The 22,074-nt window shown below is 38.2% G+C and overlaps 5 protein-coding genes across 6 annotated transcripts; 1 reads left to right on the top strand and 4 right to left on the bottom strand.

The window, feature by feature from the left end:
* Window positions 1–234: 234 nt before the first annotated feature.
* Window positions 235–2,851, bottom strand: LOC140771470 (probable arabinosyltransferase ARAD1). Its single transcript, XM_073113045.1, has 3 exons — window positions 2,207–2,851; window positions 1,179–1,432; window positions 235–897 (listed from the first exon to the last, which is right to left on the bottom strand). Exons 1-3 carry the CDS (start codon window positions 2,811–2,813, stop codon window positions 346–348), a joined length of 1,413 nt encoding a protein of 470 aa, XP_072969146.1. The 5' UTR covers window positions 2,814–2,851; the 3' UTR covers window positions 235–345.
* Window positions 2,852–2,970: 119 nt separating this feature from the next.
* LOC140771396 (uncharacterized) lies at window positions 2,971–7,400 on the top strand. Its single transcript, XM_073112918.1, has 5 exons — window positions 2,971–3,084; window positions 4,498–4,550; window positions 5,660–5,830; window positions 6,879–6,962; window positions 7,045–7,400. Exons 1-5 carry the CDS (start codon window positions 3,034–3,036, stop codon window positions 7,214–7,216), a joined length of 531 nt encoding a protein of 176 aa, XP_072969019.1. The 5' UTR covers window positions 2,971–3,033; the 3' UTR covers window positions 7,217–7,400.
* Window positions 7,401–8,283: 883 nt separating this feature from the next.
* Window positions 8,284–10,866, bottom strand: LOC140771252 (eukaryotic translation initiation factor 4E-1-like). Its single transcript, XM_073112712.1, has 5 exons — window positions 10,511–10,866; window positions 9,526–9,691; window positions 9,318–9,443; window positions 8,708–8,773; window positions 8,284–8,608 (listed from the first exon to the last, which is right to left on the bottom strand). The coding sequence occupies exons 1-5, from the start codon at window positions 10,780–10,782 to the stop codon at window positions 8,558–8,560; spliced, it is 681 nt and encodes a 226-aa protein (XP_072968813.1). The 5' UTR covers window positions 10,783–10,866; the 3' UTR covers window positions 8,284–8,557.
* A 250-nt stretch (window positions 10,867–11,116) lies between these two features.
* On the bottom strand, window positions 11,117–14,888 carry LOC140771251 (elongator complex protein 4). The gene is made up of 8 exons (XM_073112711.1): window positions 14,671–14,888; window positions 14,318–14,547; window positions 14,153–14,231; window positions 12,921–13,077; window positions 12,768–12,840; window positions 12,449–12,608; window positions 12,252–12,343; window positions 11,117–11,664 (listed from the first exon to the last, which is right to left on the bottom strand). Exons 1-8 carry the CDS (start codon window positions 14,840–14,842, stop codon window positions 11,497–11,499), a joined length of 1,131 nt encoding a protein of 376 aa, XP_072968812.1. The 5' UTR covers window positions 14,843–14,888; the 3' UTR covers window positions 11,117–11,496.
* Window positions 14,889–16,569: 1,681 nt separating this feature from the next.
* LOC140770212 (uncharacterized) lies at window positions 16,570–21,867 on the bottom strand. 2 transcript variants are annotated; one of them, XM_073111273.1, is made up of 5 exons: window positions 21,383–21,867; window positions 19,278–19,434; window positions 17,295–17,524; window positions 16,962–17,135; window positions 16,570–16,868 (listed from the first exon to the last, which is right to left on the bottom strand). In XM_073111273.1, exons 1-5 carry the CDS (start codon window positions 21,602–21,604, stop codon window positions 16,782–16,784), a joined length of 870 nt encoding a protein of 289 aa, XP_072967374.1. In that variant the 5' UTR covers window positions 21,605–21,867; the 3' UTR covers window positions 16,570–16,781. The 2 variants fall into 2 exon arrangements, with proteins under 2 accessions (XP_072967374.1, XP_072967376.1); XM_073111275.1 differs by having other exon boundaries at window positions 17,295–17,515.
* Window positions 21,868–22,074: the final 207 nt, after the last annotated feature.

Genomic DNA, 22,074 nt, shown 5'->3' with positions numbered 1-22,074 from the left:
CTGTACCAATGTCATCTAATTAGAATGAAAATGCAGTGCCCTCATGATTCAAAAAATTTAAAAAAAATATCCTCTTTAATCTTTTTGGATGTGAAGCTGTGATTTATCAGCATCAGCAAAAGTATATACATATCAAGATATAAGAAGACTCAACCACCAAATGACTTCCACCATCTAGTCTATCCAAAGTGAGGCCACAATAGAAGACTGAGAAGTTTTGTTCAGACCAGAGTAGAGAACTAAAGAAATCGATCAGAAAGCCTTGTAAAGTAATGGTTTCTGTTACAAGAAGAAATGGGTTTGAGTGGAAGTAACTGTTCAAATACAAGAAGGTCACAAAGTTGATCAGGAACAGTGACACCGTAGTGGAATCAACACACCCTCTGGTTTTCGCTTTTCCCGCACCAAAGCTTCTCTGATCATAGGCAGCTTTTGATATATCTTTCTCCATATGTGGTTCACGGCACCGTCGGGAGAAACAGGGCCCAAACCACCAGGATTGCCATTATCAAACTCAAAGATTGGTTGAACACGAGCCATATTCATGCGGAACTTGTTCTTCTGTTCCTTGGAGATATTTCTCAAATAATTTACGAGCCACTTTGGCTGCAGCGCATTGCTGACGGACACAAAAACAGAGAAATCTGAGTAGTCAACCATTCCTTCAAATGGAAGCTCAATGTTATCGCTCACGATAACTGGTATGCAAAGACTAAGAACTGCATCAAAAAGGCGACATGACGTGGGTGTGTCGCCTGCAGGGTGAAGACAAAATTCTGAGGATCGCATCCCTTCAATTGACTGCTCACGGCCAGTCGCATTAGGAAAACCTTCTTCTATAACAACATCAGGCTCATTCACAAGAAGATCCCATAATTTCTCCCGAACCAAACCACCCTGAAACAGATAAAGGTGAGAGATAAAAAGTAATAACAGACACCACATCTGAAACCAAAAAATGGAAACCAATTGGAGAACATTTTTGTGAAACTCTAGAATCCAGATTTATTAAGAGCAATAAGTCATACCAACACATCATGCTGGTATTATCTTATGATTAAATAATTATGAGTATTAAGTCATTCTTGATCACATTAAAATGGTCTGAATATGAACCTATATGACCCAGATATTTACTGCATAAATCAGAAGAGTGAGATAATTTTAGATCAACACACCCGATGCCTGTGCTTAGCTCCTTTGAAATAGAGAAGGCTACGTCGATTTCGATCATCTGAGAGATGTAGTCTAGGGAGCAAATGGGTGTAAGGAACTATCACATCTTTGAGCAATGACACCTGAGTGTGTTGTATCATATGTGAAGAGTTACCATTTGCTGCTTTAGAATCAACCTTGTACCACCCCCCAAAATCAACCACCAGAAGAATAGCTGGCGCTATCTCACTTCTGACATGCCACATTGCAACAGGGTCTGTCAAAGAATGCTTCAAGATTTAACACAACCTGACAATCCAGAGGCTAAAACATAAGCAGCTAAACACAGTAACAATTCCAGCAAGACAATAACAAGACTGGCTCAAGAATAATTAGCAAAAGTTGCTTGGATCTATTAATTTCTATCAACAGCCATCTCTAGTTTATTTCAGCATCGAGTAAATGATTACAACTATACCCTTCAAACTCATGGTGCTTGTTGAGCAATTTTTGTAGCTACTAGCATGGAAATTATTTCAGGATGGAAGAGGACTTCAGATTTCAGGAAATCAAAGTCCCATTATCCAAAATATAACAATCAATAAAGTATTCTTATGTGTAGCTCTTGCAGTCTTCACTATTAAGCAAATCAAAGATAACAAAGAAAAAAATATTGGGTTCTTAACAAAGCTAAAATATGAAGCAGTTTCTGAAACTGCCTACACAATAAGATAACAGAAAATCGACACTAGTAACTTTAAACCATTCAGCAAGAATCAGCAGCAAAAAGGAGAGATCTACAAACTCTGGGTAGAAACTTTTGCCAAGTGACAATATTGCCATCAGATCCTAATCTCGAGGCACTTGATCTGACTCATACTATTTCAACAGTTTTAGGGACACACAGAAAGATCTTACAAAAGTTTTACCGAATCAAACAAACATACCATTAAGAAGACAGACATCTCAAAACATAATTAATATGAAGTACAATACGCACATTGCCAAATAAGTAAACAAAAATGCTACTTTGGATCGAAGCACAAATTACCAGTCAAAACGAAGACATGATCCCGTCCCCCGGATCTTTTCCATGCCTCCGACGACAAAATCCGATCCACCACCTCTCTCTGCCTCCTATAATCACCATTCCCCTCCTTCTTTAAAAAGCGCCCCTTTTTCCCCCACCCGAGTTCCATCTCCGCGCTGAGCGCTGCGAAGAACGGCACGAACACCACATCCGCGTCGTCTGAATCGTACACCCTCTTGGCGACCGACGACTCATGGCGCAAGCGGGGCGGCGTCTCGAGATCCCCAAGAAGCCAGTACTCGGTGCTGTACTGCTTGATGAGGGGGTTCTCCGGGTAAGGCGGGGGATCAGGAAGCCGGTGACGAAGAGAGGCGGAGGATCGGAGAGCGGCGTCGGGGTCTCCGGCGGCGATTCGGGAGTCAGCGCCTGGGAGGGACCAGAAGAGGTCGAGGAGGCCGTAGTTGAGGGATCGGGGGAGGTCGGCGACAAAGACCTTGAGGCGGGGGTGGGATTTAAGGCTAGGGGTAGGGTTTTGTAAGGAGAAGATGGATCTGGAGGAGGAGAGGAAGAGGAGGAGAAGAGAGAGGAAGGAGAAGGCGAGGAAGAGGCGGAGAGAGCTGCTCTTCATTGGGTTTCTTTGTTTCTTCTTCTTTGGCTCGCTCGCTCACTCGCTCACTCTCTGGAAACGGGAAACGAGACCATAATAGTCCTTATCGGATACGGGTATTGCGTTGTTCGGTTTGAGAACCGACCCGATTTATTCCCGCTCTTAATCCATTATACACGAAAAATAGGGCATCAACTCGCAATTCGCAGCGAGTCTTCTCCGCAGTGAAGCGAAGGAGACGATGGAGAGCGGCAGCGACTCCGATGCGCCGGAGGAGCTCACAGCCTTCGAGGTCTGCTCTTCTAATCCAAATACGTCTAAAATAAATCTCAATTTTATAGTTTTAGGTGTTTAATTTGTGTAGTCCTTCTCGTAGAATACTACTATGCTCGAGCCTCTGGTTATTGTGGTCATTCGTATTAATATTTCTGAGGTACTTTGGGATTGGAGTTGTTTGATGAATCAAGAATGCGTCCTTTTTTTAGTCTTTACCGGATTGTCGGAAAGTAGATTGGTAGCTGCGTAGCTATGTAAGTGATCACTACCTCTATGTCGGCAAACAAGTGTCCTACTCCCCGAAGTAAGAACCTTGGCGAGGGTGACATTATACTGTCAAGAGAGAGAGAGAGAGGCAGAGGAGCAAACTCTTACATGTATCAAGGGGAATTCATCGTGATGTTTTGGAGCAGCACACACAGCATAAGCGATGGTGTTGCCTGCTGTGCTTCATTTAGTCTGGCGATATGCTCAATCTTAAGTAGTCTGTAGATGTCTTCTGCTACTCTGTGTCTCGAGCCGCCATGATGGCAAAGTGAGATTTGCTGAACCTGTGCATCAATTTGCATTTGATGCAAGCTTGATAATGTATTTGGGTTCGTGGATCATTTGTCCTTTCTTGTTGATCGATAGCTGGGAGTGGTCATTGGGTTCTTTTAAAGTTTTAAGTAGGTTTTGGCATTTTGTAAAAACATCATCTAGATTGCAAGAAATTAGATTTCATATGACAATGAAATGATGGCATTTTGTTTTCTCAAATTTTCTTTCAATGAAGACATGCATCTGTTAGATCTCTCTAAATCCAACAAAGTGCATGAGATTAGTATTGTGAAGATGCTTTCTGAAACTTCTGCTTAGGATTTATGACTTTCTTGCGGGATTCGCTTGACCTGTTGTAAGGCCCAGATTTACTTTTGATAAGAAACAAAATTTCACCCAAAGCTTTAATGCCTGGAATATAACAGTTTTGTGTGAGTTTCATTATCTCTGTAGCTCAACTTGTCACTAGTCATTATGAAAAATTCAAGGACAAGAGAATCTGCCTGCTGACATAGTTCAGAGCCAGACTATGGAGCTGAATTCTACATAAATGCACACAAAAGTTTCCATTTATTTGCAAATAGTGAAAGGGATAAGCTCAATACCCAATAAAAAAAGTCCTCCTAGTAGCGCACAGTTGGATATGACTTATTAACCAGCACATGTTCATACGACTTTAGCCTTCCATTATTAGATGCTCAAAGTCACATATGTGATACAAAAGCTCATAATATATTGGAAACGTTTAAAGGTATATGTAACTTATAAATGAACCAGCACTTGTTCAGGAAAATTCATTAAGCTCTTATTCTATGTCTATAAGTTGGTGTCTGTAAATTTCAGAATATGATCCTAAGGCAGTTACTTATAACTGGTGATGCTATTTCAGAGCATTAAGCAAGATGAAGAAATCAGGAAAGTCCAAAAGGAGCATGCCGTCAGGTATGCTGCCCTTTATTTTATTTAGTCATAAGCAGCCTGAAATTGATAGTATCATAGAACTATGAGTTTCCTGTCCACTTGTTTCTTAAGAGGTTCTGACATACATATTATACCATTAAATTTGACTTTCTGATCAATCCAGTACTTTTAACCTCATGCTGATTAGTGTTTCTCTTTTTATTGTCATTGACTCATTGCTTTCAGAGCTGTTCTTTTGGCCCCATGCTGCACTTTTTCCTATCAAAGAAAGGGAATCTGGTGTTTTCACTAAACATTTAGACCTAAATGGTTTTTTGTTATTCTGTTTGTCTTCTTGGTGACACATGGACCACCCATCATCCACTTTGACTGCAAATGTTGTTCAAGCTACTTCAACATTGCTTATGTTATTGCTTAAATGTTGTTGTACTAGTCAGGAAGGTTACATGATTTGAGAAGTTATCTAGGAGCACAGATATACACTTGGAAGTTAGAAAATGATTCTGAAATATTTAATATTTCATAGACAGTGTTTGCTTCCTCTTTACTTGAGAAGATGTGGTGACAACCTTATAAGCTTCATATTTCTTTTTCTTGACAGTTGGATTATTTTGCTCATACTTTACCAATAGAAATTGAGGTTTCAAAGTTGACTTCTTGTAGTTACATGAGCTATTTACATGGGCTATTGGGTAAAACTTTTGGATAACAGATGTATTTCATTCACAAGCAAAGAATATGTTGACAAACCTTTATGCCATTAGGCCCAATCTTGGGGACTTTAATTGAGAATTAAGGGATACAACTGAAAATATCTCTGAAATTGGCTGGAAAAATATACCTAGTAGTTTCATGTGATAGTTGCTGGAGAAATGCAGATTGGGAACTTTCTCTATGTAATGACAATGTGGACATACCTGAGAAACTTCTTTTTTCTGATGCCATTATTGCGCAATTATGTCCATAAAAGGACACAATCTTGTGAATATACTAGTACTTATTAGGCATCATTAATAATAGACAGGTGGGTGTAAGTTATTTCAACATACTGTGAATTTAAGAAACTAACTGAAAGCTGAACATTTTTCCAGATTATTTCAAGATAATATGTGCTGAGTCTCTTCTTACAGGGTGGCACAGGAAGGTAAAGAAAGACGGAGACAGTGGGCACAAAGAAGAACTCAAGTAAAATCAGATAAGCAGGAACCTGAAGTTAAAGAGGCAGAACAACAGCAGGACGAATGTGTCATACCAGGAATGCTTCCGAGCAATATAGTTGACCTTCTTGCAGCCCGTGAGAAGTATGTCCATCTTATTTTTAATTTACCTATGATGATCGAGCCTTCCGAGTTGATATTATAGTGTAGTTTTTTTTCGGTTAATTGCTCATGTTGCCTCCTGTATTTACATTTATTACCCCAGTTTATTCCAAAAGTTTTAGCTTTTGATTGAACTGGTTTCTTTGGGTGTCAAACATGGTTAGAAATCTTTAAATCTTAGCTTTGTATTTACATGTGGACATATTTACTTAAGCAAGGGCTAAGGAGCAATAAATTGTGCCAAATTCTTTCTGCTCGGTAATGTAATAGGAGAAACAAGCATATGCCAGTTTTCTGTTTGAAATCATGCTAGCTTCTATCTTAATTATATTAATGGCAGTTGTGCTGCTGTTTCTTGTACTTGCTGCCTGCCCTTATTGTATTTCGGTATATAATTAGTGAAGTTTTTAGTTCAAGAGAATAGATAGTGTAATTACAGAGACGAAGGCAACAGATCCCTGGATATAAATGCTACACGGTGACCAATGGTACTTTTGAGTATGGCATAATTAGGTCGGTGTGATTAATATTGGCATTGATGTTTCAATGTCTTTTACATGTTATATGGATTTGCTACTCTGTTTGTTTAATGTATCTACTTATACTATATTCTTCTTTTAATGTTCTAGAGTTCAATTCGAGTAATAAATGAAATATATCTCTTCATTCATGTTTCTTCTGTCTGTACAAAGCCACATAATATTTAGATGCATGCAGAGCCATTGCGGCATTCCGGCATCCCTAAGAATGAGCATGTGTGACTTTTCTCTGAATTGCATTACATGAGTTGCTTACGAGCAAGACATGAGTAAAACATGGAGAAAAGTTTTCTACCACTAGTCTAAACTGAAGTTTTTGAAATTAAAGATAAAAATTAATCTAATTCAAGAATGTGTGAACTAGAAACCTTCATGGCAAATATCCTACTAAATTTGTCATGTCTGCTTAACTAGATAGCTGTATGTTCTTGAATCTGTCACCTTTCTTGGCATTTTGCAGCAACTTTATGAGTGTTTTCCCTTGTTTGCAGGCAAACTTTTTCATCGGACTCCGAGGAAGAAATCATAAATCAAAATCAGAAACCCGCAAAAAAGAAAAAACAGAGAACTTCTGGGTATCTCTCCTCTTCCAGTCTTCCAAACATAAATTTCCTGAACAGTTTGCTAATCAGTCTTTTTTCTTCTTTTTTTTGTCAGGCCTGAAACTGTTGTGCTGAAGGATATCCCGCCTGTTCATTGCTTGCAGAACTCTTTGGAATTTTTGAAGAAGAGGAAAATGCAGGTCTCAAGATCGTCATCAGTGCTGAAAAACTCCAACCAAGCTTTTCGTCTCCTATCATCACGGGGCAGCTTGTTGAGTAAGAGCTAAATATGTGAAACATCTGTATTGCAGAATGCAGCGCTGTTCATCCATTGTAGCATTTAATTTATTTCTCAACTTTGTTGTTACTTTCATGGGGAATTTAAGACTCTAAAAGTAGCTGAGGGTAACAGTTGTAGCCTTCATCTGAATCGCCACCTTGAATGCTAATTTTGCAATGTTCTTTGTGATAGACCTACAGATTTGGTCTCTCTCTCTCTCTCTCTCTCTCTCTCTCTCTTTTATATATATATACTTCAGCACGTTCATTACGTGACTTTCTGGTATTCAACTTCTCTACTGGCTTCCTTTTACAGTTAATATATTGTGGAAGTTTAAGTGTTCACCTTGAGCAAAACTAAACAGCTAGATCAATAGATCCTTTTATTGGGTTATCGCAGTTTGGAAAGCATATTCCCTCACTATAGAGGCATTTCATGCTATTTTACTTGAGAGGTGAGGTAGAAATATATTACATGAGTAGATGATGGCTATCAATTATAAGCCATATACTTCGTTACAAACTTGCCATGCAGCATATTTTATTCATCCGTAGCATTTAAAAAATAATGATTTATTAAGTTGACCTTGTTCACACTCAAATTTGAGCCAGGAGCCCAGGAATGACCGAGTGGAGGGGTGATCAGTCCAAAATCAAATTAGAGTTGGGAAGGTTTCAATCTAAAATATCACCAGGCGTACCAAATAATGGCGTTAAGTGACCATAGAAGTTTACCATCCATGAAATACTTTGGTTTTTTTTTTGTCATGTACTGCAGTCTATATACTTAATCACACATTCAAATAGACCAAGTTATCAAATCTTAAAAATAATTAAAATTAAGCTAGACAAACAAATGTATCATACTTCTACTAGTACTAGTCCCCTAATTGCATAGTCTGTTTCTCTCCCCGTAGATTTGTCGGTTTACTATTGTTCTTTAATTTGGTTAATATTAAGCATTTATGTTCAGTGTAAAGTTGCTGATGATATCTATTAGGGTTATCATAGATATCTCCACATGATTTTATACATCAGCTAATTTATTCCTTATTTCCCTACACAAAGTAATGACTGATAAAGTATTAATGTTCATCAGCTAATTTATTCTAAGTTTGCACATTTTTACATGAATAATGATAGACGCAAATGTTCATAAGAACCAGAAACTTTATGAGGATGCTAGAAGTTAGCTACCTGAAACACATTTACATAATGATCAAATGCTGGTTAATATCATTACACACTTTGTTCGCTAGCTCAGATGCCTTAGGTGACTTCATAAATCCAAGCAACTAGTGAAGAACGAAGATTAAGAAGATTGTGCTATGCTTGCACATCTCAGTAGATCATACTTGGTACCGACTCTTGGCAAATCTATCGTGCTTTTTGGCATCATCCTGAAACCGGAAAAGAACAAAAGGGTGAAATATGGATTATAGAATGCACAGGCCAAACAATCCAGTGCAAGAACTTTCAAAAATTGAAGCAAAGCTCACGTGAAGTATAAATCCAATACTGTCATTAAAATCCAGGAACCCCTTCCATTGTCTTCCAATGCTCATCTGTAAAATAGAAACTACTGTCGTGTTAAACATGCATAGAAACTCTCAAATGTGGAAGAGTATATCATATTTGCTGCGTATGCATCAGCACCTCATGACTTTTGGTGCAGACATGCCTAGCTTTCTATTCAGACAAAATTTCCTTCTAGATTCAATTCAAAATAAACTAGAATTTTGTTATTTTAGAAATCCCGCTTATATTGGAGATAAATTTATCAGGAGATGATCAATCAAACGTAAGAGAATATAACCCTATAACCTGGCTCAAAACCTGATATGCTAAAACATTATACAACATTTATGACTCTATTTTGTCTATAAGTTTATTCAAATATCTGTTGGTTCAGTGTCAATATAGGGTATTTATGAAAGACACAAGCAATTATCTGACACGAAGCCCACATAATGCCATTGAAACTGGGCAGATAAAGATATCTCAAGACATCTGGGAAAGTGAAGAGGGAATAAGCAGGAATTTACCTCCCTAATACATTAATAATCTAAAGATACAAACAGAAGTACATGTTTCATGTTTACAATTTACCTGAGCAGCTTCGTTTAGACCATTTTTTGTCCATATAGAGATTTTTTCCTGCTTTGCTCGTACATTGACAACTGCTCCACATATTTCATCACTTTGGTCAAACTGCTCTCCGATCATAGCCAGCAACTAGCAGGGATATAAGGTTTCATCATGAAGAAAGTCTCAAGAAACTATTATAGTCGAAATGAAACAGGAAATAGAACCATACAGTGTATAACCACCATGTATCGACCTTCCCTCTAGAGCAACTTATTGTCCACTTTCCTCCATTTGAGCATATTGGGTCCTCCCACTTCGGCTCTATTCCATATTTGAAACAGTGGAAGTCTGATCCAATAGTTAATTTGCTTGGATGATGTATGTTGTTGTAAAGACTGGAAAAAAAGATAAAATGCAGGTTTTTGACTAAGCATAAAGGACTGCTGAACTGGAATAAAATAGTAAAAGAAAATAAAACAAAAAGGAAAGTGAAGATCTGAAGCAAGTCGCATAATAATTAGTAAATGATGAATGTAAGAAAAAAATTAAGGATGGAAATCACCCACCGATTGAGGATATGGAATCAAGAGTATGTACCAATAAATAATTGCTAGTTTTAAGTCAATTTTTGGCACTAGGATGAACAGCTTCAGGAAAGATCAACTTAGACCTACTTCTGTACTAGGATACATATCATTCCAAGGGTAACTCATGATTTAGTTAAAAGCAAAACTCGTCCAATTTGGACCTAAGGTAGTTCACAAGTCCCAGATGAAGAATTGCACTCTTCTAAGAACAAACCCACTCATCTTTTAGACCAAAAAAAAAAAAACTCTATGGAACATCAAAAGAGTTTATCACCTCGACGCTAAAGCAAATTTCAGGGGAGAAATGTTCGATCTGACAAAAAAATGTCTTAAAAACTGCATATCAGCAATACTTTGTCTGTTTAAGTGTGATCTTCATCCATACCAGGCTTAGGGAATGTTTGGTTACAAAAAGTGAAAGTTCTGGCTACTAGTGTGTATCCTCTATTAGCATCATCATTGACATTTACTGACCAGTAAACTGTAAAATAATGGATTAAAAAATGCCTTCACCATAGTATTCTAATGCCTTGTACCATAAAATAACAACTTGCGATCATAAATTTCGATTTCTATTGAGTTCAAGATCGAACTTTTTAGAGTGAGAGCCAGAGAGAGAGAGACTACCCCCAGAAATCTTCGACGGTGGAGAAGGTATGGACGGGGCGAATCGAACTTCCCCAAGCGATCTGTTTGGACTTGCCCGTGGGGTTGTCGAACCAAAACGTCCACGAGTGCTCAAGTGGATGAGTCGGGCGCCGACCACCTTCGGCGCCGCCATCCTCCGCCACCTGAGAAGGAACTGGATCCCCCGGAATCTCCCCTTCCTCCACCTCCTCCTCCTCCTCCTCCTCCACTGCCGGACTGGATCCATTCGCCACCATCGACTCCACCACCATCTCTCTCTCTCTCTCTCTCTCTCTCTCTCTCTCTCTCGGTTCGTTTCGAATTCGAACCCTATCCTCCGGGAGATTTGGTTACGGGCCGGCCTGGTAAAACGGAGGGTCCGTTATAAATTTTACCTTGAAGGTATTTTTGCAAACTGCCGCCTACATTATCGACTTATTGTGGGAAAAGCTGCTCACTTTCCTTTACATATTTGCAAATCAGTTCCTCCAGTTTACTACTATTGATCAAATGATTAGGCTATTGACTGCTTATCTTTAGTCTACATCATAAGGCATGTTAGTTAACAAGAAATTTCTAACCTAAAAAAATAAAAAAATAAAAAAAAAGGAGAGGGAAATTTTTAATGAAGCTTTCTCATATCTAATGAAGGGCTGCTACCTCCAACATTTCTAAATGTACTTACTACTTGCACATAGGTTGAAAAAGTAGTAGAAACAAAAGATCATCCAAACTGAGCTGAAAGGTGGAAAAAAAAATTCCATCTAATGTTTCCTGATATACATACATCTCCACTCATATGACAATCAACTAGGACAAAGATAAATTATGACTAGCCCACAGGTCATGTCTCTCTGTCTTTAACTTGAAAGCAATGCTGCAGAGAAAAAGGTTCCGCCATCACGTAGATTTTGCGCTGCAGAGGGGATCGATAGGTCTTCCACATTCTTAGTGAAAATGTTGAAGTTGAATTGATGGTGACTGAACTAGAAATCAAGTGAAGATCCTTTTGATGAGGCAGAACAACTGCCAGATGTTGCATATGAAGTGCCGCTTGAAGCTTCTACAGGAGCTTGATTCAAACGTTCCAGGACCAACGAACGTCGTCTATGAAGCTTCAAGGAGAATGTGGACGCCTCCAGTATGAAAGGCACCTGCTTGCAAAGTTCAAGAAGGGAAAAAAATCATTACAAATTCTAAGATAAGTGCAGCTAAATATGTTTTACTCTCCAGGAGCACTTGTGTACAGATATGCCTGATCAACATTCCAGTCTACGAACACAAGTTATTCAACTGATAATGATTGCAACAAATGCTCATAGGGATTTAACTTTCAAAGAGTACATGCATGCTCATACATGAACTTCCCTGCTACATCAGCCATATACAGAAAATGGAAGATTAACTAACACGTGAAGTTTTATACCCAAGGGGAGTAGGGAATAAATAAAAACGTGCAATATTCTCCCCTTTCCCCCAGTGAATCGCATTCATCTTCCAGCTACATATCCACTAAAACCTAATCATCCAATGGCTGTTCTTTCACTTTGTTGCATATACTTGGATCGACATGCATGGCACATGCGTAAATCTAATAGTACTTGGAATCCGGTCTTGAAGCTTGTCCTAAATATTTTCACCATCTCAACTTTTTAGCTCGAAAGCATTACACGCATCCATAGTTGAAAGACAGTGAAAAGAAGTTGATGAAGCTGAAAATGTAGGAAATCTGCAGCTTTACCTGAGTGTTAATATTAGCCACCTTATGCACATGCAGAAAGCCAACCATATCTTGATATCCAGTAAGGAGCTTTGACAAGTCCTTGTCTTCATCTGAGGAGAGAAGAAAAAAAACACTTGTAGACAACCAAATTTGTAAGCAAAGGGCTCACAAACATATCGATAATCAATCCTCTGTACTTTGACAGTTTCACTTGCCTGCGATCGCTCTGACAGAGAGCAGTGTATCTGCCAAGTGCTGCCACCTCTTACAGAAGGAAGATGAAAGAAGGGAAGCTGGTAAAGTAATCACAGCAACTGCATTGGAGGACCGAATCTTTGCTCTCAGCGACCTGATAAATGAAACCATATCCCAGTCCTACAATGAAATGTTGATGAAGTAAATAGACTAAATAACAATACAGAAAAAACGAGATATTGATCAAACATTCAACAATCAACTGAAGAGGACAAGAATTGTTCAGGTTCAACTAATTGAATTTCATTCAATTGTATGATCAAAGAAGAGAATGCATACCTTTTCAAAGTACCCACATTGTGGTGCACAGAGGGACTGTAAAGCAATCCGACCGACACTTGAATCATCATTTCTGGATTAGTGTGAAAATAAATCAAGATCACCAAACCATATTTTGCTATAGAATATAGAAACCAAAAGATTGGATTATACCGAGGAAATTTTGATAAAAAGGTTGCACAATGATCATGAAGAACAGCAAGGTCATTCATATCTCGCATGCTTAGACAGTCAACATGTTGTGAATTAAGCAACTGCCTTTCCAGAGGCTTCCGCAAATCAAAATCATTACTGAACTCCTGCACTGTACCTGCAAAACAAATTTCTCAAGTGTCATATTCTAATACATTGTAAAAACAAGACAATTCTGGTATAATAAATTTTTTCAGCCACCCAATCATCACACAGACAATTTTTTTTGAGGTCAGAACCACAGGGCATTCTTAAGAAAAAGGAAACAGCACTTTCAATTGTCTCGACAATTGGATCAGTATTTTAATGCAAATTATTCTTTACTTACTAAAACTTTTACCTAATTATTTGGTTATATAATTTGACCAAACCACTTGTAAATTTTTATATATTTCATGTCATTTGAAAGAACTGTATTGATTTGCTCTACCATTTCTACAACAGGATATGTGACTAACATCATGACTCGATCTCTAAATATGCTAATCTATGATAATAGCTTTTCCATAAGTCTGTTCTCCTCTGAAGTCTTTAACAAACTAATTTACTTTATGACAATCTTCACAAGAAATCAAGAATTTTGAAGGCTTGGCAAATGGCAATATGACTTAGCTTAGGAAAAAGGATATGAAAATCCACTTCATGAGAATTTTGGAGAGCTAGCAACATAATTCAGCTTGGGCAATAGTATTATTCCTTCAGGAGATTATCTCATCATGCATCAACATTCATGACAGAAGTAAGCAAGAAGCAACTATGGAAACAGTAATCAATTCCTTAACCAGGTTGCCAAACAGCTGCTGAGAGCCTTGTACGTGCTTAAGTTGCTAAAGTCTTGGATTGCCTGGTTACTGACATGTAGATACTCTCCAACAATCAGATAACAAATTTAGCAAAACGACTATATACCTATGCTTCATAAAAATATAAAGTGAACAGTAAAGTTCCTTTCAGATTTTCTTTTGAAATTCTAATCTATCATTTAAGCAATTATCCCTTAGGTATTACAACCATCAGTTCCAAGTACCACCCCAACAACAGCCAAGATAAACACACTCATTTTGATCATTTGGTTGACCCTTAAAGTAGATACAAGGAAACAAGGAAACAAGTACACACCATATAGCATATCAACAGAAAAAAAACTCAAATTGAGTACCCAAAAATGGAATCTTTTTCCAAACCCATCTTACCTCTATTCTGAACCTCCCCAATCTTCTCCTCCTCGAAGTACTTCTTGTACTGCCAAGCAATCCTTAACCCCTTCTCCTCCTGCACCTCACAACAGAACTCAAATTAAACTACTCCGCAAACAATAGCCCAAAGAGAAAAAGTAATAATGGCAGAAATTAACCCACCTTATCTTTCCCGCCAGCATTGATTTGGGTCTCCTTCGCTACCGAAACCGGCGATGGCAGCGTTCCGAGGAACGCTCTGGGCTCTTCAATGGGACCCGCGAAGAGGAGCGGCTGGCGATGGACCAATCCCTGAGACATGAAGCAACGCAGGAGAAGTAGATGGTGAGGCGCATCGCAGTCCTCCATCACCATCACCACCGAGCCGAGGAGGAAGCCACCGCCAAGAATTCCTTAAAAAAAAATCAAAATCGAGAAAAAAAATAAAAGAAAAGAAAACGCGAAATGGGTATTGATTAGAGGTGCGAAAAAGGGAGTGTAAAGAGAGGAAAGGTGGGGTTTTGAGGGGAAATTACTGTCGAGGTCCGGAATCCCAGAGGAGACGAAGACGGCGCCGTTGGAGCCAGGTTTGAGTCCTGCGTTGGGAGGAGGAGAAGGAGAAGGAGAAGGAGAAGGGGAGGAGGGGGAGCTGCGGGAGAAGGTGCTGTGGCGGAGAGGGCGGGGAAGAGCGTCCCTCGCCATGGCCATGAGTAAGCGCCGTTTTCAAAGTGGAAGTGAGATGTAGCTGCCGAATTAGAAGAGTAAATTCTAGTCGGCTAAAAGGCCATAGATTGGACCCAATTAGAATATCTGGGTCTGAGACCCATCCAAGGACCGGATTGGGCCGACTCTGTTTTTTTTTTTTAAATTTATTTATGAGAGAGGAGTGATCTTTGCCCAGTTAAATTTATTTAAAAAAGAGAGAAAAAGGTTTCCCAGGGAGAATAGAAAAATAAACAAACCAGGAACATGAGCACCGAAAGTATCCTTCTCTATATCAACAAGAAGGTCATGCAATCGACTCTAACCTTAAATAATTATTGTAAAAAAAATTATTTAGTAGCTTGGCTCAGCGGCTCGATTCGATTGATGAATTAGCGATACAGTTGATTTGACTTAACAGCGCGACGACTTGAAGTATGTCTTAACAACGTTAGTTCGAAGCAATTGTTCGACTACGCACATGATAAGTATAAATTAGATGGCCTACTATATTAATTAAAGTTTAGTGGAATCTAAGTGTATCTATAACTAAAGAAGGTTGACCCTAATTTTTAGAATAGAAGTTAAAGTTCATACTCCGTCGGTTCAGGCCAACAAAATTATCCCAATACCGTAAAGTGTGGAGAGAGCCAAAATGAGAAAAAAAAAAAATAGTCACCTCCAATGAGAGGATTGAGCGAGACCGAGCTGTGTCTGCCTGGCCATGGACCTAAACCTACAAGGTTCTCGGTCTCCCTCGGCTGCATGAACCTAGCTGCAAATTAATAATTTGGATTCTACATGACCAAGGATAAAACAAGGATAAGATAAAAGCAAGGAGTTAACACAAGATAAGAGGATTTTGCTATTCTTATTTCCTTTATGATGTTTGGTTGAGGAAACAGAGTAGATTGTTCGTAATTTTACTTTACATATATAAAAAATATTATACAGTCTACTGTGATACTACCTACCCATAGTTAGCGTTTGGATTGATGCCTAAAAAATAGTAAGATTGAATTACTCTAATTACGTATTGTTATAGCATAAATATATATTATTACGTACGTTAAAGATATTTATAACTTTTCTAAAATGAAATAGGTGATTTGTCAAAAGTAGGATAACTCCATTGTTCTTATCCCAGAAGCAGAAGGCCAGTGATAACCATCACCTTCATTTGTCGCAAAATTTACCTTAATTGCGGGTCAAGATGAGTAAATATGATCTAATAAGTAAAATCCAAAGAAATCCAAATCATCAAACCTGCTTATATTTTTGAGGTATATGGACTAATCCTCAGAATATACAGCGGCTCTCCTATACTATACCAAAATATTTGTAGTCCGCTACATGGACTCGTTTACTCGCTCTAGTGTCAACCCCTTTGCAACTTATTATTGTTTCTCCACATAAAATTTCCAAAGGGGCAAATTACTAGATCACAGCATATCCACAAGCGTACAAGGTTATAGCAATCATAAAACCAAAAATTAAAAATCCTCAACCTTACATTAGCTAACAAGGGTACAAGCTGGAATTCCCATGCTTTTCTTCTTTGGGCATGCCAATGTAGCTCATTGGGAGACACCTTTGCATAGATAAGGGTGAAGCTGATGCAGCTCCGCACAACTCATACCTTTTAAAAAGGATGACGAAGTGCTAGCAACTGGCGTTGCATGCATTTGTGATTTCCCACATAGTAGCTAACTTATAATTCGAATCACAGAACATAAAGTTCATAGGTCTTGATTATTATGTCTTTATGTCTTCAAATAAAATAGAAAAGATGTCAGGCAGTCTGATGAAAAGAGTGATGACTTCAAACACTACCTTATCTTACAGAATGCAGGCAGTGTCAGTTCATCTTGCTCTACAGAAACTACAAAGTAAACTCAAGAGTCAACTGTAAGACAGGGAGATTGAGAGCGTCCCCTCTGCCATTTTAGAACACATCTGGATGGAAGCGGCCTGGAATGGAGCTGCCCTGCTGGGCCTGTCTGAGATGCATTGTGAGTGCGTAATTATTAATCTGCCATGCATTAAGAAGACAAAAACATCCGTAAGAGAACTTCCTCAAGGGTGCGGAAAAAAAAAGACCTGGATAAACAATTAACTTTATTACCTCCAGGTTCCTCACTTGCTCCTGGTACTGTGACACAAGCTGTTTCAGATGTTGCAGCTCTTGGCCTCTCTCATCAAACTCCTTTTGGCGCTCATGTTGGATTGCCACTGCTCGCTTCAGAACATTGTTTTCCCGAAGCAGGGCTTCCATCTGTTCTTTGAGCATCATATTTTCCTATTGAACACACAAGAAGCTCTATGAGAAATTCCTGCAGCCTAAAGTTCTCTATTCTAGAGATCCTCTCAGCTGTTTGTCCCTTGAGGAAGGCAAGTTGAAAGCTATCAATAAGTTGTAACATTGTTTGATGATCTAAGTGACAAAAGTGTAAAATACCTTGTGAAAACTTTGAATTGCTTCAGCACTAGCATGTGTGACAATGGACTTCTCCAAAACTTCCAGCACTCTTGAGGCACGAGCCCTTGCATCATCCATGTCAGATGCATTCATCATTTCTCTCACCAGCAGCTCAACCCATTCAGAACCATCTGTGGGAAGATTATCTAAAGCAGGTGGATTTTCAGCTGCTACATCCACGCCATCAGTGTCCACGACACCTGCCCGATCTTCAAAAAATAAATGCAAATGCAAAGAGAAAATGATTTAATTCTTCTAGGTAGTCATTGGTCACCATAAAAGCACTAGAAATAGCAAATGAATAGTATCAGTGATCACTATCACATTGACTTCCTTAAGGAGCCTGGTCACTGATTACATGCCAGAATCTATCCTACATTTCTGGAGAAACTTACATAACCTAATGATAAACAAGACAAATTCTGCAACATATATTTCTGAAGAAACAGCTTAACACAGCATATAGAACTGCTACATCAGGAAAAATGACAAAGTAACAAATTCTTATATCAGGATAAATGAAGAAAACCTGTACCTCCCGAAAAGATTTAGAAAATCATGTCTCTAATGAAGAAACAATAAAATAGAAAAAATACTTGTATGATATTGAGTACATAGTCAAAAAGCATATGTGTAACATCTCTAACATGTCCTCAAATAAAAGAAAAATAAAAGAACTCTTAATATAATGATCAGTCAAAATAATTACCTGACTATTTTGTGATAACTTGTTGTATCACTCATTCAACAAATTATAGGAAGAAATCAAAGAAGAATATGTTTTGCATATATAAGAGCTTGAAAACAGAACAAAATTTCAATAAGAATATTGAATAATTGATTGTAATGGCATCAACAGCATAAGTGGAAGATCGTCAAAACTTCCAATTTAGAGTGATGCAGCATTTTCTTTAGAGGTTTGTAGGTTGGTATTCTGAAATCTGATCAATAATCGATCCTCCAAAGGTGGCATCATAATATTGTCCAAGAGAAGAGGCAGAGCAGACAGAGAAGCAACAAAGAGAGAAGAAGAACCTAAGAATCAGCAATAAACTTCTACTAATTCATTAATATATACTTGGATTGACAATATTCCCTGACCAAATATAAGAGCACCAAGATGATGACACATCCAGACTCTTGTTGAATCAATTTACTACAAAACCAGAACCCTTTTTCACACAGAATAATCTCAGTTACAACTAAAAGACAAACAATATTATTGTCCCTAGTCAAGACCAAAATATCAAAGCTACTTAATTTAAGAGTTCCTACAATAACTTGGACCTTATCATTTCTCTACTTTCCAGTCTGTACATAGTTCAGTTATATTATATTTCTTACTTGATTCAACTATGATGTTAATTGGTAAACTAATAGCATATCACTTGGTTTAACTAATAAATTATATGTCACCCATGATTGTAGATACAAGAATGTGCTATCTTCAAGATCAAGAACAGAATAACAATAGGGAGATGTATAACATGATTGACCTTTGAGTTAAAGATCGGAACTACTGAGAGAGTGAGTAAAATCACAAGTAAGACGGAAGTATTCAAATATTTGATGGTACTAAGCATCCTAGTATCCATGCATAGGTAAACAGGGAAAAAAAGAAAAGAAAATTAAACATGAAACTAACTTTACATTCAGCAGAGTATGATTAGCAATTTAGCATAATAAGAGAACACTCAACAGGTTTTCTTCTCTGAATAATTAAACAATCTTATACTGCATTATCAACTGAACAATATGCTAAATAAGAAAAGCACAGCACTGGAAAATGGAAGTTTGTTACACCACTAATTCTTCAACAGTAACATTGAGCTACATTTTCAGCAACACCCATGTAAATAATCTAAATATTAAGGAAAAAAACACCAGAAATAAGACATAAATAGCAAAAACCAAAACCAGGACATTAGGCAAATATTAGACTGAGCTAATGATTGGTCATACCTTCAGTTGCTATCTGAACATTAGTTGGCATTCCATTTTCAGTTCTGCACTCACCAGAAACTAAGTTGATTTCAGCTGACCCTAGACGCAGTTCATGCAAACTCTTTATTGCAGAATCTAAATCATCTCCAGATGCTTCTAGGGTTCTTTCAAGAAACTGAAACCATGCAATCAAATCCATTAGCTATATATTCATATATATAGCAAAGCCCTTGTCTATGATTAATTCAGAGTATTACATATTTGTCTAAACAGTGGAAATTTATGTTGATTTATATTGAACAACTCTCAATAACACTATGGTTGAGAATGAATTTCAAAGCATAATATTAAATCTGTATGGTAATCGACTATATGCCACTGAAAAAGGGAAAAAGAAAAGGCACTAGCCTGTGGGTTACCAAGATTGGATAGGCTATAAAACAAGAAAAGGAAGAACCAGGAGATGCTCTAATAAATGAAACACTTCTGGAGAGATTCTTAAGGAATCCAGAATCGCTGAACCACAATTAAGATGCACAATCGGCATACCTGGCTTTCATACTTGTACATTTTCCTGAACAAGAAAGTTAGAGAGAAGAATGGAAGAAGTGAAGAACAGTTCTCCGATCAGTTTAAGCTTTCCTAAGTTTATATAGTAGATCACACTTTGGAGAATTCACACCCACCCCGACCTTTGTAAGATAAGAAAGAGATGACAGGAATAATTTTGAAGGGAGATGAAAGAAATATAAATTGACAATTTTTAGAAAATATGTCGATGAAATCTGTCGTTCCTCTTTGCAAGCAAATGTACACGTGTACAGTACCAACCAACCATCTGTAAATGTTAATAGCCAGGAGTTGAGGTTGCATGACTAAACGACAAAGTGAGTTATTTTAAAAGAAACTGACATAGAGGATATGCAAAAGGACAATGAGATGTCCCTTCTAAATTTAATATTTCTCTTTAATCAAACTAAATTAGGAGGTATTATCATAAAGATATATACGTATAGCAAAACATAGCCGCACGTTGACAATCTACAGAAACACTTAAATAAGAAGCTAACTCTACCAATTAAAAGCAAGAAGAAAATAACACAAAGGTTCCACGTAGATAATGAGATGGTGCAGATGTGACAATAGGACTAAATATGTCTCAGTGTCAGGTGAATCAATTTGCACATGAAGGATTGTAATGAAATTGGAAGTCTCAATAGATCTAAAACTAGCTGTACCACTCTTCTTAAGAAAAATGTAATCAAGAAAGTGAATCATTTAATTCCAGTTGGCAAGTAGAAAAGCATACCAATATACCATACTGAATGAAATTTACATGCATGTATTGAAATTGAAACTCTTAAGACTTCATGCAATTTACATGCATGCGTTGAAATTGGAAATCTTTAAACTTCCCCAAAAAGGAAAGAGCTATACAGATATATAAATAATAAGCCTAGCTGTAGATTGCTATGTTCATCTCAAGGCCTCTACAACCAAAGACCCACATGAGCCAATGCCATATGCATCATTAATACTCCATCAGAGTAAGAGAAGTGTCTCCACATCCCTAAGTGAAACCCCAATGTATTTGAGGGCTCCTTCCATGTTTATTTGGTCCCTACTCATATAAACGTATCACCGACAGCATGGTTTCCAACATGCAGGCATAACGGATCCACGACAAACTGAGTCAACTGAGACGTGGAGCGTAAGCAGAGAAGCAAGGGAAGAAATGAATGAGATGGTTTTACATAATAGCAGACGTAGAGGAAGGTATTTAACAACTAATATGGCCTAAATTTGCAGTATCAAACGATAGCAACAGGAAATATAAGGTCAGAACAGCAGTCTTCCATCTTCAAAAGTATAAAACTCTTTAATCAGGATATAAACTTTTCAGATGCCTATTCATATTAACAATGACGCATCGATATAACAACAGTTCAACGGCACACATATAATATTGAGCATCAGATCATTGTTAAGCCTCATCAATAGTCACAAACATCGCCCCTTTACCATCCTACTACTAGAAACAAAAACTATATTAACCAGTGAAAGACGATGAGATTGCACATAAAATCGCAGAAAGAAACACAAAATACGCATTAATCTTTTACCTGCTGGTCCATCTCAGGGAAGAGGGACCTGAGGTGCGCGAGATTACCCCCGCTCCGATCGGACGAGGGAGAGGAGGGAGAGGCCCGAGACGGAGAGAGGCGGAGGCCTGCGGCGGTGGGGGAGGAGGCAGCGCAGCGGGATCGCTTGGAAGCAGGAGGAGGGGTGTGGAGGTGCTCCTCGAAGATGGAAGAAGACCTCTTCCCGCAGACTACGGCAGACATGGTGGTCTCCACCTCCGCCTCGCTGCGGCGTTGCAGTCCTCGGGGCCGATCAATTCGCTCGTCAATGATTCCTCCGACCGATGCCTCACCTCTTCCAATCCGGCTGCGTCGATCGTCTCGGCAACTCGGATTCCGATTCGATCACCTCTACGGCGATCCACGGCGAGGGCGGCTATAGGAGCTGAGGAGAGAGAGAGAGAGATTGGGGCTTCTTTGTTCTTTCCTCTTTGGAAAGGGATTCGAAATTTTGGTGCTTTGCTTGGGATAATGAAGACGTGTTGGTGAGCACATATATATATATATACACACACACACACACACAATAGATGTTGAAAGGGTGGTGTAATTATTATTAATTTTTTAGTGTAATTATTTCGGGATACACGGGTCATTTCCAAGTTAATCATATTTTATTCACAATAATGAGCTTTAATGTGCTGGTGTATGTAAATTATATGTGCTCAATTATA

The sequence above is a fragment of the Typha angustifolia genome, chromosome 11 (assembly GCF_048772165.1).
Source record: "Typha angustifolia cultivar Huaian chromosome 11, ASM4877216v1, whole genome shotgun sequence".
NCBI classification, from domain to species: domain Eukaryota; kingdom Viridiplantae; phylum Streptophyta; class Magnoliopsida; order Poales; family Typhaceae; genus Typha; species Typha angustifolia.
This window is presented reverse-complemented; position numbering and strand designations above follow the sequence as displayed.